At 35.4% G+C, this 15,999-nt stretch overlaps 3 protein-coding genes across 4 annotated transcripts; 1 reads left to right on the forward strand and 2 right to left on the reverse strand.

Annotated features, from left to right (window-relative positions):
• Positions 1 to 7,134: 7,134 nt before the first annotated feature.
• LOC128262822 (odorant receptor 22a-like) lies at positions 7,135 to 8,917 on the reverse strand. 2 transcript variants are annotated; one of them, XM_052997362.1, is made up of 5 exons: positions 8,786 to 8,917; positions 8,358 to 8,394; positions 7,756 to 8,303; positions 7,295 to 7,652; positions 7,135 to 7,238 (listed from the first exon to the last, which is right to left on the reverse strand). In XM_052997362.1, exons 1-5 carry the CDS (start codon positions 8,911 to 8,913, stop codon positions 7,170 to 7,172), a joined length of 1,140 nt encoding a protein of 379 aa, XP_052853322.1. In that variant the 5' UTR covers positions 8,914 to 8,917; the 3' UTR covers positions 7,135 to 7,169. The 2 variants fall into 2 exon arrangements, with proteins under 2 accessions (XP_052853322.1, XP_052853321.1); XM_052997361.1 differs by having other exon boundaries at positions 7,756 to 8,394.
• Positions 8,918 to 10,489: 1,572 nt separating this feature from the next.
• On the reverse strand, positions 10,490 to 12,152 carry LOC128262827 (odorant receptor 22a-like). Its single transcript, XM_052997370.1, has 4 exons — positions 11,948 to 12,152; positions 11,253 to 11,891; positions 10,838 to 11,195; positions 10,490 to 10,775 (listed from the first exon to the last, which is right to left on the reverse strand). The coding sequence occupies exons 1-4, from the start codon at positions 12,073 to 12,075 to the stop codon at positions 10,707 to 10,709; spliced, it is 1,194 nt and encodes a 397-aa protein (XP_052853330.1). The 5' UTR covers positions 12,076 to 12,152; the 3' UTR covers positions 10,490 to 10,706.
• A 2,181-nt stretch (positions 12,153 to 14,333) lies between these two features.
• Positions 14,334 to 14,957, forward strand: LOC128262826 (uncharacterized). The gene has a single exon (XM_052997369.1). The coding sequence runs from the start codon at positions 14,441 to 14,443 to the stop codon at positions 14,765 to 14,767; it is 327 nt and encodes a 108-aa protein (XP_052853329.1). The 5' UTR covers positions 14,334 to 14,440; the 3' UTR covers positions 14,768 to 14,957.
• Positions 14,958 to 15,999: the final 1,042 nt, after the last annotated feature.

The following is a 15,999-nucleotide window of genomic DNA, read 5'->3' on the forward strand; positions in this document are numbered from 1 at the left end:
GGATTTAATTACTTAATTTTGGAATGTGTGCATGATTATGCATATCATGTTGCATAGTTAACTATAATTTTCATATTACACAACCATTACGTTTATAGTAAAATTAGAATGTTTTACGTTTATTTTGAGTACGTTTATTTTAAATAAATATATTACATTAAAGTTTAAACGTAGTTTTATTTTTACTGTGGTTTAACGTTTTAAGGACTATTTTGGCAAACATCTTTATTAATAACGTAGTTCACCATTTTCCGTTTTAAACTTTTGCTCACGCGTTCATCTCGTAAGTGTCATCTGAAGACTTTAGCACTCTCAACCCCCGCATTATTCTGCCCCTCTGCCATCAGATAAGTCCCCTATTTGTGAGCCATATTTTGCAGGTTCATTTTCAGGCGTGCCTTCAGCTTTTCCTTCGGCTGGGTTCCCATTGTTTGTACATTGTTTGACTGGCATTTAGCCGCCATCTCGCTCTCCTTCTGTTCTGTTCTGTTCTGTTGTTGGCCACTAAGTACTTGCCTAACTGCGGCACTTAATATTTTTGAATTGTTGCGCGTATGCGAGATGTTTGTGTGTTTGACAATGAGGCTGCTGGATCGTGGGGATATGTCAGCATTAACTGACACTGTGAGAAATTCCAGGGGCAGGGGCAATTTGTTTGACAAAATGTGACCAACTGTGCGTATGATTAATGGGCAGTGATAAGGTTTTAGGTGATGTTGGAAAAGACCAGTGCTTGTGCGGAAATCCTTTTTTGTTTTATTATTTCACTGCCTACAATTAAACAACAATTTATTGCACAACATTTCCTGGACGAATGCAGCTTGGGAAAAGGGGGAATTGCGCACATGACGCCATACAAAATCCATCCCAATTCGGAACCCCAATAAGCACACACATAATAAACATTTACGAGGCAATTTCCTTGGCTGCATACGCACACAAAACAGCCAAAGGGAGTACAAAATAAATGGAAGGACTCTGGGACAGTTGACAAGCCCACTGGAAAATACCGCCCTCGCTGTCTTCTTGGCAAGCAGAACAACTTTTTCTGCCCCACTTATGCCCAAACTAATTAAGTGCAGAAAAAGTTGCCATTGCCTTCTCCTTTTGCAACTGCCGAGCTGCAATGTCGTTTCCACAACCTTCTCAGTTGGAATATTGCGCTTTGTCTGCTCTGATATTGAAAATTCAGTGAACCCAGTGATGCGCCAGTGAAAGCAGTTCACAGTAATTATAATTAATAATTTACAAAATAATAGATGCGTGTAGTGAAGTGTAAATATTAAAATTACTAAAACAATACATTTTTTTTTGTTTTCCATTTTTTTAGATCCAAGCAACAACTTTAAAACTAATCTCTAAAAAAATATGTTATAAATTATATTGTTTAATCAAATTTGGTATTCAAACTCTATACTTATTTACTTATTTTTAATATGATTAAAAGAAAATACCTTACAAGATGCTTTTAAAATTTAACAGAATGTGCCATGCCATTTTAAAATTTGTTCAACAATGTTTGACACATACTATAAGTTTCTTTCATAAACTTAAGAGAATAAGTTGTTACTTATAATATTTGTATAAAGTTTTTTATATATGCAAAAATCACTTTTCACTTACGATTCAATAGTTTCGCATCGCTGGAAATTCACAGTCCGCTGGCCCAGCACGTTTGACAACTTGTAACATTTTTAGACACTACGCATTAGGAGAAAGGAAGAAAAGTGGCGGAATCGCGACTGCATTAAGGACATTCCTCTTATTCTTATCCCCTTCGTCTTTTGCCTTAGCCCCTATGCATTTCCGACGCCTGGCCAAATATTTAGCAGCCGCTCCAGTTTTGCGCTGATAGCCCATTTGAGCGTCATAATAACGAAGATAAATGTTGCAAAAGTTTGCTTGCAAACACGCCCCAGGACGAAAAAAGAAGGACCCATCTACTGTTTCATCCTGCAGCTGCGATTTCTAGTTGCACTTTTCGGCTGCCTTCTCTCTGGTGAATATTTTGCGAGAAACAAAAACGAATTGTGCGTAAAACAAAAGTTGGACCGATTTTGCCCAGCAAGAACTTTACTTTTCGGATGTGGCTCATTGTAGGGCATTGGACCAGTGGGAATGCTTCGGCTAAAAGGAGCAAGTTGACGTCAGTTGAATGTTTAGGACTCCAGAGGCCATCGCAAAGGGATATCGCTTTCTTTTAAATGAGCCAGAGATATTAATAACATGAAAAGTAAACGGGAATGACACTGGGAAAAATATTATATGAACCTAATTCATAAGAAATTTTAAATTAAAGAATATCCTTTTAAAAGTATACAATATCAAATAATTTTTTTTTGGCATTAAGTGAACCTCATTCTTAAACAAACTCATTTTAACATAAAATTATATATTAAATATGCAATGAATTGGGTTTGTCTCAACTTTTTTTTGTATTCAGATAACCACCAATTTAAATTTGCTGAAGTAATAATTAATTTTCAATTGATTATAATTGACTAGTAAAATTAAGATTAGTTCTTAATTTGCGCTATTAAAATATACAAAACCCAATTTTAGTTTTGTAAAACGATATACTTTGAAAATTACTTTATCCAACCATCGATTTTCGTAAAATGGATTGTTATTTAATCATACTGCTCAATTGATTAGCCCAGCTATGCATAGTTTTTGACATGGTTTTGAACTCACTGACTAATGCAGGCCTTCTATAAACTTTCTATACAATTTTTAAAGTTAAATGAGAAACTAGAGGAACAACTGCCACTGCGACAACAACAACAACCATCAACGACGACAGCAGCGACGACAGTTTACACTGATGCTCGTTAGTTCTACGCCAAAAACTTTGCCTTTGCTGTTGCCTTTGCCTTTGCCCATCGCTTGAAAATACTCACCCTATTTTGCCCCTAGATTTTCCCCTTTTTCTCGATTTCTGGGCAACTGCAATTCACAAATTTCTGTATGGCCATGGGAAATGGGAAAAGGACTATCAAAGCTGGGCTGCAGCAGCTTTGTTGGATTTGTTGTCCTGCCATGTCCATGTCGGAGCCGTTCTCGTTCACTTGATTTATGTCCAATGCGTCTGGCAAATGTTTTGGGACATCCCGATCCCGATCCAGATCCACTCCTACAAATCCCTCGACGGCAGCCCTTCGCTCTTGGCTTTAATTAAAAAACTAAAATAGATGAGTGGCCGGGTAATTTGTCTAGATTGAAGCTCTCAAAAGTAATTTGATTACTACTGGTAGCAACAAACAAATGGTAAATTTATTGTATGGAATATAATTATTAGGTAAGAATGGTACCCAAAACTATATAATTTGTAACAATTTTTTGGCCAGCATCTAAATAATAACACAATTTTATTTTTAATTACAAGGTCTAAGGCACAGCTACAAGTTGTTAGAAAAAAAGTATAAATAAAATTAATATATTTAATCTCAGAAATAAATTTTATGTTTAAGTTTATTTTAATGTTAATATAGATGCTTCTCAGCCAATTAATTTTAATCAAATCATCTCCGGCTTATTCTTAAAATAACCTTTACCCTTGAGAAGAGAACGTACTTGTAGTGTTTTCTGAATAGCCGATAATGCGGAAGCTTCTTTAAATAGGTTATTGATGCTTATAAATAAAAGCAACCAGTCAAGTTGAAGGCACATTTTTGTGGCTCGAATTTTCACTCATAAAGTAGCCTTATAAAAATAACTCACGGATGCTTTCAATAGGACAGGAGAACAGAACAAGGGGACACATTACAAGCTATGGATGCCAGGCATGGCACACATTCTTCCACCCAGACAGAACGAACAAAAGAAAACCGAAAGGTTGAGGGAAGCAACTGGAGCTGGCCTAAGAAAATAGCTCATACGCAGCGTGTGCCGCATGCCACAAATGCCACAAATACTGCTTGAATAAAAGGGCAGGGCAGACTACAAGAGTCATGACTTCCCTTGGCAGCTGCCATGACTTGGCCACTTTCTGCCTATGCACTTGCTTATTTTCCAATTTACTATATACATTAAACATTGTTTTTTGGGAAAACAAAAACCATATCAGATTCAGCTAACTTCTATGGGAAATAATATTCGATAACCACATGTAGATCCCACATTTAATAATTTAAAACAAAGACTTAATTTAGTTCAGACAAAATGCAAGTCATTTGTGAAAAATCACTGATGAGTTGATGGCCAGGGATTTAATATTTATTTGGCTGGCGGGAATAGCCCTTAATTTAAATATTCATCAGTCCTTGGCAAAATTTCAATTTAAAAACATTTGGTTTTGGCAAAATATACACAACAGAAATATTTATACAAATAAATAAAGTATAGAAGTATATTAAAAGGAGTTATTCAACAATGCAAAAAATGTGCAGATTATATTACCATCAAAATTCATATACTAATTTGCCAAGCTAAACTGATCAATCAATAGTTTAAATAAATATCTAGCTATTGACTTCAAAATTTCATATTACATATTTAAATAAAATTTAAAGATTTAATATTAAATATAATTTACTTTAAATTTCATAATTTGATATAAATATAAAATATTTGAATTAATTTGCAAAATATTGTATTTAAAATGGGTCCTATATGTTTTGCATGCATTGAATTATTTTTAATTTGATTTTACTTTAAACTTAATATTGCGGATCGTAAAGCATACTTTGAAAATACAAAAAAAATGAGGTATTTGTATTTAATAAAATAATTTAAAACTTCAATGCATGAAAATTAAAGCTTTTAGTATTGGAATTTAGTATGAAATACTTGGACTTACTACGTTTTTTGTTAGTGTAATAATAAATAATTTTCGCTGTATTTTTTTTCATGCGTACCTACATATTGAATTTCAAGTCTAAATCCCTGAATCAAATATATTGCCTTACATGTTATCATTCAATAATTTTCTCTAAATTTAATTGCACGCATACCTACATATATCATTTCATTTCCTTAACCTTGAATCAAATATATTGCCTTACATATTGCATGTTAGAGGTCTACAGCTTCCTATTAGCTGCTCGATTCATAATAATATTCAGATGAAGTAAGTTATTGAATATTTAATGTGAGTTCCCCGAAACGCATTTAAAGGCCGCAGATCAAAGAAAACACACATGAGGCAGGCAAAATCCTTAAGCAGGCGGCCGCATTACGACCCTGGGGCAAATGCTGAGCAGTGAGCACTTGATTTGAATATGCGCACCTGATGTCAGCTACCTGCCTTCAATTCTGCCTTCTGCTGATTGAGTTTACCTGGTTAGGAGCCAGTTCCAGTCCCGTCCCGTTCCGTCAAACTTCCCTCAATCGAATGTAGGTTGGAAGGGAGCGTCGGAGCGTCGAAGATGACGATGATGTCGGTGCGGTTTTTCGGATTCGCGGCACTACAGCCTGCTAAGTCCATCCGTCGAATGCTCCTCGAATGCAAACGATGTTTGAAGGCAAATGAAGTGGGATGTGGGAAGTGGGAGTACAAGTTGTGCTCCTCCTGCAGTACTGGCTGAAACCACATATTGCAATTAGCGTCAGCATTTCACCCCATTGACCTCGACTGGAGCTGCTGGCCCAGCATTTGATTGATGATGAACGCTAATTTTCGACCCTTTTTTGCGGGCTCGATCTCGAAATTTAGCAACCAAATTGGCATTTTGCGAGGGGTCTCATGCTAGGTGGCATTAGTCAAATGATCGATGAGGGCCAAAAGAGAAAGTTATCAAAATTGTAGTTTTCAAAATCCAAAATGGGTCAATGGACAGCCTTTAAATTTAAAACAAATATCTTTAAAATTCTTTTATAGCTCTTTACTTTTTAAATTAACGTCGCTTAAATTCTTATATTAATTAATACTTAGCCTTGTAAAATTAAAGTTATTAAATTATGGTTTCGACTAAATCTATTACTTCTGCTTTAAATAATAGTTTATAATAATACGGTTGTGGTTTTTGAAATAAATTATTAATATTAAAAATTATTAAATTAAATAAATTATTATTATAAATTATGGTTTTGTTAACTAATAAGAGGATTGTGTGAAGTCAATGCAATGTGTTTTATAGATAATACTCTTAAACTGTAAGAATTAAGATTAACACAAAGAAAAATTGCAGCATAAAAATGAAAGTAAAATCTGCGTGTGCGAGTGTGAAAAAGGGGTCTAAATGTCCTGCCCATACTGTGTTTGTTTGGGTGTGTGCGTGACCATATTCGCGGTTGTCTGTCTGTGTGTGTGAGTGCAATAAAGCAGCTCGTAAATTTCTCCTGCAGTTGACCCATCTCTCGGTCTCGCTCTTGTGTCCTTTTGCCATCTCTTTCCCTCATACTATTGTATACACTTTCTTAGTAACATTTTTTTATTCGCTCTGCACAATTTTTTCGCGCTTCTCGTTTTCGCTATTGTATTTTTTTGCTGCTTTTATATGTGTTTCGGGTGTTCTGCTTCGCTTCTTTGGTTATAACGCAAATCCCTTTGTTGGCCCACGCCCCCAAACTACGCCCCTTTTTCGTACTGCCCGCATCCTTTTTCGAACAATAGCTGTGAAATAATCACTTGCCTGTTTGCACTTTATTAAGTGGACAGCGGCGCGAAAGAGACAGCTCGCTCCGGGCGAAAGAGACGGCTGCACTAGATTTACTGACCACCCAACTTTAAGTCGCGCTTTATTGTCGAGCTTACGGAACGAAGTGAATTAATGCGGGACGCGATAGTGCTTTTATTTTTAACCCTTTGCTTAATACATTTACTGCTGTGATGCAGTCAAAGAACAGTAGTTATCTTTATGGATTGGAATAAAAGTGCCGCGAGTCAGAGAAATTGTGATATGCAGTACTATAAATTACATTTTATAGTTTTAAAATTACTTCTTTGATTTCCAACCGAAATTTACTATCCAAGTCCACACGAGGTCACCATAAAATAGTCTTATTATTGGAAATAAACAAAATCTTTTTTCTTTTCAGTGCAGTGCATAAAAGTTTTTAATATTTATTAACAACAAAGTTTGCATAGTACTACATTATTGTATACGCATTTATATTTTGAATTCAACTAAATTGGTTTTGTTTTTCTACTATTGAGCTTAAGCTTGAGAACTTAATATTAGCATAGTCCTATTAAAAACATTCAGATATTTTTTCCTTTCTTCCAAATCTTATTGAAACTTCTCGGCCAGATTGAATTGCTTTATAAGGGTAACAACAGAAAAAGCCAACTTCATCATCTTTAAATAATCAATAAATCACATTAAGTACTTCAGTGAATAAAAATCAAACTCACAGCTAAATTTGTATTCATACAAATAGGAAACACTCCGCCAGCCGTCAAAATAATGGGTTTCTGAAGATTGTGAAGAAAGTATATCAAAGTGGTTCTATAGCGACGGTCGGCGGACACCCAATTCGAATGGAATAGACAGTCGGCCAGGTCCTGGCAATCATCGATGATCACATTGCACAAATAGCAAAAGGGAAAGGTCTCCATAGACACATCAAACATAAAGAGACACGTGGCCAGTCCCGTCCAAAAGGTTGAGAAAAACATTAGGTTGATCATCGAGAGGCCCAAAACAGTACCGATTAGTAAGAACTGCACAAAAATTGTGCCCGAAAATACGGGTCGCAATGCGTTGACATAGCTAAGGGATTGAAAACTCTTATAATTCATTATTGTATATTTTTTACAATTTCAAAGTGATGAAAGTATTTATTTTTGGAGAATCAATTTTAATTTTGACTTACTCCAATATCAATCGATGATCCCGGATGCATTTGGTCAGCTCCTCCAAGTACTCATCCTCAGTTTTTCCTGGCTCTGAGCGCAGATTTCTCAACCGATCCTTGAGCAGGGTTATGTGACATCGAGACATTAGCATCGAGATTAGGGGACACACATCCGTGCACAGATTCATGAAGATGCACTCCGCCATTAGGATACACTCCGCGATGCTGGAGAGCAAAAAATGCTGATCGGTATTGATCAGGGGAAAGTACATACGCCAGGCGTGTCGTCCTTTCAGCAGAAAATACGGAAAGTTCATGAGCACAAAGCTGTAGTAGAAAATGTGATATATAACATAGACACGATTTCCCAAGGCCACATAGCGATGAACAGTGGCCCTTTCCGCAGCTTGAACACATCTCTCGTCCAGCCGATTCAGTAGTCGCTTGGCCTCCTCCATTTTCCTGTAGCCAATCATGGTGAAAGCACACTTGAAGGAATTGCCGAAGACGTCCACCCCAATCTCGAGCGAACTCAAGAACTCGCCCGCCGAGAAGCTCTTGAATCGCTGAACGTACTCGAAACCCATTGATAGCGGCAGAAAGATTAATATCAAACCTACCATAAAAGCGGCCCACAGCTTGTACACAAGGCTCCACCTTTAAAAATAGTAATAAATTATATATAAACTAGGGGGGGCCACAGAATTCACTGGGATTCTGTTGTTAATTATAATAGTATCTTAAAGTAAGCAACCATATATTTGTTTTCTGGAAGTCTATTTGATTTGTTTGTTTTTAAAATTAAATCTAAATTATAAAATAATTTATATACGGGCCTAAAATTATGCAACATACAAAATGCAAAATTTGTTTAGTGCGGAAGTCCAATAGATTTATTATATTCTATATAATTACTTTAAGGCATATTTTCAAACTATTTTTCTTTGAAACTTTCCTATTTCTCAACTTTTACATATTTTTATCGCTTAATTTCCTTTTTAATTTTAAGAAACTTTTTAAACTGATTTATCTATTAATGTCAATTTACCTTTTATCAGCAGGCTTTGTCCAGCCGAAGGACCACACAGCCCAATCCAAGTAAATGAAGGCATCTCGAGATTGAACCCGTTCACTCAATGGCTTTTCCACAATGAAGGGCAATAGTTTACTTAACATCTTGGCCGTGGTTGCTTCTTGAATGTGAATTGAGTCCGGCCACAATCGCTTTTTATATGGCAAAAACTGTGTCGTCATGACTTGACGGTTTTTGTTTTAGCTAAAACAGGTGCTTTTTATTCGTTAAAACTTTTCAAGGCTTGCGAAACTCACCATAAATAAATAATTGTCTTGCTAAATTCTGTTTAACTTTATGTTTGCAAAATCTTTGCTTAAGCCTTAAAAGTCCCTTTTATTTCACGCACAATTTTCAAGACTTTAATTTTTTCACAACTCAGATGTCAATTAAATCCACCGCAATTTACATTTCACCCGAATGCAATTATGAAATGCAGCATTCCAGAGCAACCATAAACCGTTCTCAATCGTTCAACGAGCACGACCTTAACATGCCATTAACCGAGTAAAACATTACCAAAATCGACATTAATTCACATGTATAGCTTCATTGTGCAATGCCGAACCAAAGTCGGCTGTTTCCCGCCCACTATCATTGCCTTTTCGTCTGTCACTGCGTTTTACTGCGTTGCCCATTGGCAGTGTTAATCAGCGTCACCGCGATGTCATGCAACCGAAAAATGATGGCCGCCAAACACATTATCTGTGTTATTAATGAGTTGCATGCCGCAGACAGCACTGCCCAAAAATATAGTGTTTCAATTTTCAATTGTACTTTTTGTGGGATTTTGAACTCACTCTTAATTCTTCTTTCACCAACTGTGAGAAATATTTGCGGATAAAAATATTTAATATACACAAATCAAATTAAAGCCAAATAAATTTTTAGAAAAATTTATACGTCAAGAAACTAAGCTATAAACAAAATAAAAATATTCCCTTACAAGAACAAAAAAAGTTACAACATTGAATAACAAAAGGTTAGAAAACTAGCTCACTAACTTGTATTTTTTTTTATGTTTAAAAACCATATTAAAACAAAATACAATTTTTTTTAGGAAAAAGTGCAGTTTTTTGGGTCAGAGAATGACCAAGCAAGCCATCAAAATCTTGAAAATAACTAAAATTTTGGGCTTAACACGTTCAGTTCTGCATTCAATTTCTACAAAAAAAATATACTCTGTATATCTTAATAACACATTTTAAAATATTTAAAAGTTTCTGAGAGACATTCGGAAATTTGAACAAAAGTAACTGAAATAAAAAAATAATAAATTATAATTGTTTGGAGTGTATTGCGAGTGATGTGTATTGGCTGCGGGTTTCCCTCACCCAAATATTCCTCTTTAGCACTCTTTGCACTGCACATTGCATACTCGTTATATCCTTGCTTTTCGGGTGTTTAATTAATTGAAAGCATTTTTGCCAGCGCTTTGCGGCCGCCTCTCATTTTGCATTTTGCCGATTTACCGAAGAGCGTGAAGCGGCGACCGTAATAATATTTACTCATTGGCGTTGAGGACAGACGCATACAAAAGGACCTCCACACACACACACACACTGGTAGACAAAAGGACCGCCACACACATGCAAATTAAATTCTTCGCAGGAGACAAACCATCAATGTGCCCTAGAATCTTTTGTCAGTTCAATTCAGTTCTGTTAATTAACCGAAATATTTTACTTTTTTTACTGGGATTTTAAAATTTAATCACATTCTGCATTGAGAAGCTTAAATGAGAGTAAAAGGCTTGGCCAAATTTTATTTATTAACCAATAAATTGGATAGCTACAGGTTTTTATATTTCTACTGAGTGCATAAGCAACTTTTAATTGTGAAACTAAATATTTAATTGCCTTAAGTATTTTAATAAATCCTTATATTCTTTTTTCTCTTATTGGAACTTCTCAGCCAGATTGAATTGTTGTATAACAGTAACCACCGAGAAGGCCAACTTCACCATCTTTAAATAAATACAGAATACAGAATTAAACTCCGCAGTTTATACGTATAGATCGAACCTACCGACAAATTGGTTCGCATGCAAATGGGAAACACTCCACCAGCAGTGAGAGTAATGGGCTGCTGAAGATTTTGAAGAAAGTATACCAAAGTGGACTTATAGCGACGGCTGGCGGTCAGCCAATTCGAATGGAATAGGCAGTTGGAGAGGTCTTGGCAATCCAATATCATCAAATCGCACAGATAGCAGAGGGGAAAAGTCTCGCTGCACACGTCCATCATGAAGAGAAATGTGCCCAGTCCGGTCCAAAATGTTGAGAAGAACATTATATTGATCATTGCGAGACCCAAAACCACTCCGATTAATAAGAACTGAACGAAAATAGTGCCCGAGAATACGGGTCGCACAGCGTTGACATAGCTTTAAAAATATATAAAAATAATTTTAGATTTTATGCCTACGACACAACCAGCTCACTCCAATATGAAACGATGATCCTGGACGCATTGGGTCAGCTCCTGCAAGTACTCATCCTCGGTTTTTTCTAGATCAGATCGCAGGTTTCTCAACCGATCCTTAAGCAAAACGATGTGGCATCGAGCAAGCAGCATGTAGACCAAGGCACAGACATCTGTACACTGATCCATGGTCACCACAGTGATCATCAGTAGGAACTCCGCAATGCTGGTAGATAGGAAGTGATCCTCGGGCTTTAGCAGCGGGATATACATGCGCCACGCATGACGTCCCTTCAGCAAGTAGCCCACAAAGTTAATGACCACAAAGCCCGAGTACATTACGTGGTACACAACGTAGAACAAATTGCCCAAGGCCACATAGCGACGAACAGTAAGCTTCTCCTCATCGCGAACACAGCTCCTGTCCAGTTGATCCAGAATCCTTTTGGCCCTCTGGAGCTTCTTGTAACCGAGGAAGGTATAGGTGCACTTAAAGGAGGACCCATAGATATTAACGCCAATCTCAAGGGAACTGAGGAACTCATTCGCCGAGAAGCTCTTGAATCCGCGAACATATTCCACGACCATCGATATCGGCAGAAGGATTTGTATCAACAAGTTCGCAATAAGTTTCCAAATAGTGTAAACCAAGGTCCACCTTTGAAGAAGATACATTTTACTCAACTGACTGATAAATCATGTGGCTTTTTTCACCTTTTATCTTCGGGTTGTGTCCAGCCAAAGGTCCACATAGCCCTATCCAAGTAGATGAAGGCATCTCGCGATTTTACCACTTCACTTAAGGGCTTTGCCTTGATGCGGGGAAACCATTTACTTATCATCTTGTCCGTGGCTGCTTCCGAATATAAAGTTAGTCAGGAAACGACTGCTTTTATTAGGCACAAGTCTGTTATGGTTGTCTCACACGATTTTCTTTTAAGTTTACCTATATAGTAAAAAAAAAACCGTTTATAATATGTAAAACATACAACCATATGGAATTTTTCCGGCATTACTTGTTAAACTTTTTTTTATATTTTTCTTTTGCATGTTTTATTTTATCTTCATACCTACAATTTTGCTGAAAACTTGGTTATAATATTAAATCAGTCCAAATATAATACGTTGTTTTGAATAGTTTCAATGAGTACTTATTTCACACATACTTTATTCAGAACCTTCAATAGTGTTCTTTCCCCATCTTTTAATTCGAAACTTTTTACTTACAAACCTTCATAAATACGTTGAATTATTGACCTGTGAAAACGCAACTTTAAATTTGTCTATCCACAATTGCTGAAAAAAACAACCTTTATCATGCACAACGTTGCAATGGTTTTCCAAATAATTGAATTACGCGTGCACAGAGGAAGTTTCATTAGTTATTGGTCATTGTGAGGTTTTCTGAATTTGGCATAAGCAAACCAAACCGCTAAATATGGCATGGAAAACACCAAAATATTAAAATTATAAATAATATTCTCGAATTTAATTAGCTAGCTTCTCGGTGACAGCATTTGCAGTTCAGTTTGTGGCTGACACTGGCGTAATTGAAATATTCTTCCTAATTAAATGACAATTCTTGTTGTTATATATTTTATGTTAGCCCAATTTACAAGCCCGTAATATAAAATAGCAATAATTTGACGACAGATTTGTGCTGTTCAGTGGAAATGTAAATTTGAATTTGGTTGCTTTACTAAAATACATAAAAGGCTTTTAATGTGGATTAGGAAGATTCAATTTCAATAAATAAAAGTAATAATAAGCAAAATTCAAAAACCTTACCATATGCAAATGTGTAAATTTTACCTTAAAAATTTGTCCAAAACAAGTAATTTTTATAATTAAAATTAAATAAATGATAAAATCTCTTTATTAAATGAGATTTCCATTGCATATATTTCGCTGTTGACTTTCGACGGTTTACGAGCAAGTTAATTTTAATTAAATGCATAAAACTGGAATTCTGTTAAATATGTTTCGAGTTGCACCTTTGACCGGTCCTCACACGGCATTGCAGCCCTCAGTTGTCGTCAATCCTTTGGGTGAATGCAATTTATTTTAATTGCGAGTGCAGGCGGCAGGACACGACTCAAACGAACGTAAAGGAAAACAATTTCAAATGGCCGTAAAATTACGCTAAAAACGAACGGAATGAATGGAGAAAAAAATTATTTCTGCCTATTTATTTTTCTGCCTGTCCTGCACTTATATTTTAGGTCACGGGCTCATTAAAATTTGAGCACCGAAAGCAAGCGAAATTCTTATGAACTCAAAATCCCTTTAACCCAAATATATGCCATTATAAATGCGAACGAGTTTAAGCTCTTTATGAGATATATGTACTTTATATTCTTAAAACCCGCTGAAGTATTTCAAAACCATTCATTGTTCTCAATAAATTACTTGATCTACATATCGGTTATATTTTAACAAATATGTAGTTTTTTACTTTTACTAATTTTAACTTATTTAGAAATATTTATAAAAATTAAATATAAAAATGTTACAAATGTATATGTTTTTTGGTTGTTGATAAGAAAAACAACCAAGTTGATCAGTCATTAAAATTACTATTAATTAAAAGACGTTATTGGATTTAAATATGTTCGTTAAATACGTTTCCTTAACTACAAAGTACATTTATTTAAGTACATTTAAAATTGCAGGTTAATAAAAAAAATTTTAATATACAAAAAAGTTACAGTTTGCTGATATGAAAAACTACCAAATTGATTCTACATTAAAATTAGTATTAATCACGTATAAAAGACTATACAAAACTAAATATTTTTAAATCAATTGGATTGAAATATTTTCCTTATAGTATAAGAAAAGTTCATTTCTCTGTGAAAATTGAATTATATTTTTGAGCACATATATCGAAGTTAGACTGTACATGAACTGCATAATACATTTTTGCAGGATGAGGAAATTCCAGGATAATCGCGTGCTCAACAGAAAACGTCACTTGCAGCTGTCTCAGCAGGTAGGAAAATGATCTAGCGCCAGCTGCCTTGAAATCTGGAATTTCAGAGATTTCCTCGTAAACCGGAGCAGGTAGCCTAGTGTAATAGTATAAAAAGCAAAAATCCCTGACCTCAGACAGCACTGCACTCTGGACACTCAAAGCGAACAGATCTATCCGCAGCACTCAGATCTATCTCTCAGATACTTTAAGTAACTTCTAACGAACCTGTTACTATGGCCGAGATACTTTTTCCACAACTGGAGCGTCCTTTGCCTTCGCTACCATCGCTGCATTATACTCTATTCGCCTACAGGGAGGAATTGCGACGACGTGATGCTCCATTCATGAAGATGTCCACCATTAAACTTCATCTCACGGACAATCTGATTCTGCAGACAATCAAGAATATCCGGCAGTACGACACCATGGAGATCATGAATCTCAACCAGGAGATCAACTTCAAGCGACGGTTGACCAAACAGATGAGAAAGGTGCGCAAACTGGAGAAACTCGGCCTGAACATTGATCCCCGAAAACTCGAGACCGGCCAATGGCACTAAACTTAGATTTTATGGAACCTTAAACTCTTTACTCAAATCCTTTCGTATGTCATACAAACACCCAACTATTCTTACATACTCTGAGCATGTGAAATTAGATTGTAAGCAAAATTCCTCAAGTTTTTAAAACTCAATAAGCCGAACAAACCTTATAAGTCTATCAATTTTTTGAAGAAATAAAAATTAGAAACAAAAAAGGTTATGCATTTTTAATTGTAGAAGATCTTAACATGATATAAAATAAATTTTATAATTTAAAAATAAATATATCAGTATTTTTTTTAGTTAAGTAGTTCCAAATTACCTTTGAGAAAATTGCCAAAACAAATGCCCAACAATTTGATTCAATATTTATAAACAGCAGGTTTAAGAGATCAGTTTATCAATTTTTTGAAAAAATTAAATTTAAAGCAAGCAAATGGAAAATCTTTTAAATAAGATTCAAATTATAAATTGAAATTATAAATTGCCAAAACAAAATGGCTATAAATTTAATTCAATATTTACTAATAGCAACAATAGTTTTTAGAGTCAACTCAGAAAAACCTTCAGGAAACATAGAAGCAGTTACCCAATACTCGAAGATAAATCAAAGATCCCTTTATGATTGTACTCCCGGCAAGGTATTCTATCTGACTCCAGAAATTTTCTACGACACCACGGAAAAAGGAATATTCTTCGTCAAGTTTTACGATCCAAATTGCATTGACTGCCATGATTTTGAGAGTATCTGGACTGACTTGGCCCAATCATTCAAATCCAAAAGAAATATATGTTTTGCCGAACTGAACTGTAAGTTTGCAAAAGTTTTGTGCAACGACTACGAATTACGCTATGAACCGAATTTAATATGGTTTGCAAATGGATACAAAGTTCGACAATATGACGGTGATTTAACTTTCGATGATGTTCACAAATTTGTTACCCAAATGAATATGTGGAATCAAACCTTAAGCTCGGGCTCTCACAATATACATTTTCACACTTCTTGGATTTTTGCTTTCATGAGAAATGTAATCATTAGTTTATGGTAAATGTCTTGGAAAATATTAAATATATAAATTTATTTATGTCAGGTATCTTATTTACCTGCAATTTTAGTATTCCAGAGTGCCTCCTTTAATTATTTTGGAGAACTTTTGTCAGCCAAATGCAAATTATATGCAGGCTGCACACACTTGTGGGTGGCTAAAACTGAACAAAACAAAAACAGAACATTTGTTGGGTTCTGC

Source organism: Drosophila gunungcola, unplaced genomic scaffold (genome assembly GCF_025200985.1).
Source record: "Drosophila gunungcola strain Sukarami unplaced genomic scaffold, Dgunungcola_SK_2 000001F, whole genome shotgun sequence".
In the NCBI taxonomy this organism is placed as follows: domain Eukaryota; kingdom Metazoa; phylum Arthropoda; class Insecta; order Diptera; family Drosophilidae; genus Drosophila; species Drosophila gunungcola.

Bases quoted from the DNA above. Each gene is read 5' to 3' on its own strand.
- LOC128262827 (XM_052997370.1), bottom strand. From the start codon at position 12,075: ATGATAAGTAAATGGTTTCCCCGCATCAAGGCAAAGCCCTTAAGTGAA. The intron at 11,892-11,947 runs GTGAAAAAAGCC...TCTTCTTCAAAG, and splicing joins ACACAACCCGAAGATAAAAG to GTGGACCTTGGTTTACACTA. The intron at 11,196-11,252 runs GTGAGCTGGTTG...ATATTTTTAAAG, and splicing joins GATCATCGTTTCATATTGGA to CTATGTCAACGCTGTGCGAC.
- LOC128262822 (XM_052997361.1), bottom strand. From the start codon at position 8,913: ATGTTAAGTAAACTATTGCCCTTCATTGTGGAAAAGCCATTGAGTGAA. The intron at 8,395-8,785 runs GTAAATTGACAT...CTATTTTTAAAG, and splicing joins ACAAAGCCTGCTGATAAAAG to GTGGAGCCTTGTGTACAAGC. The intron at 7,239-7,294 runs GTGAGTTTGATT...GATTATTTAAAG, and splicing joins GTATGAATACAAATTTAGCT to ATGATGAAGTTGGCTTTTTC.
- LOC128262826 (XM_052997369.1), top strand. From the start codon at position 14,441: ATGGCCGAGATACTTTTTCCACAACTGGAGCGTCCTTTGCCTTCGCTA.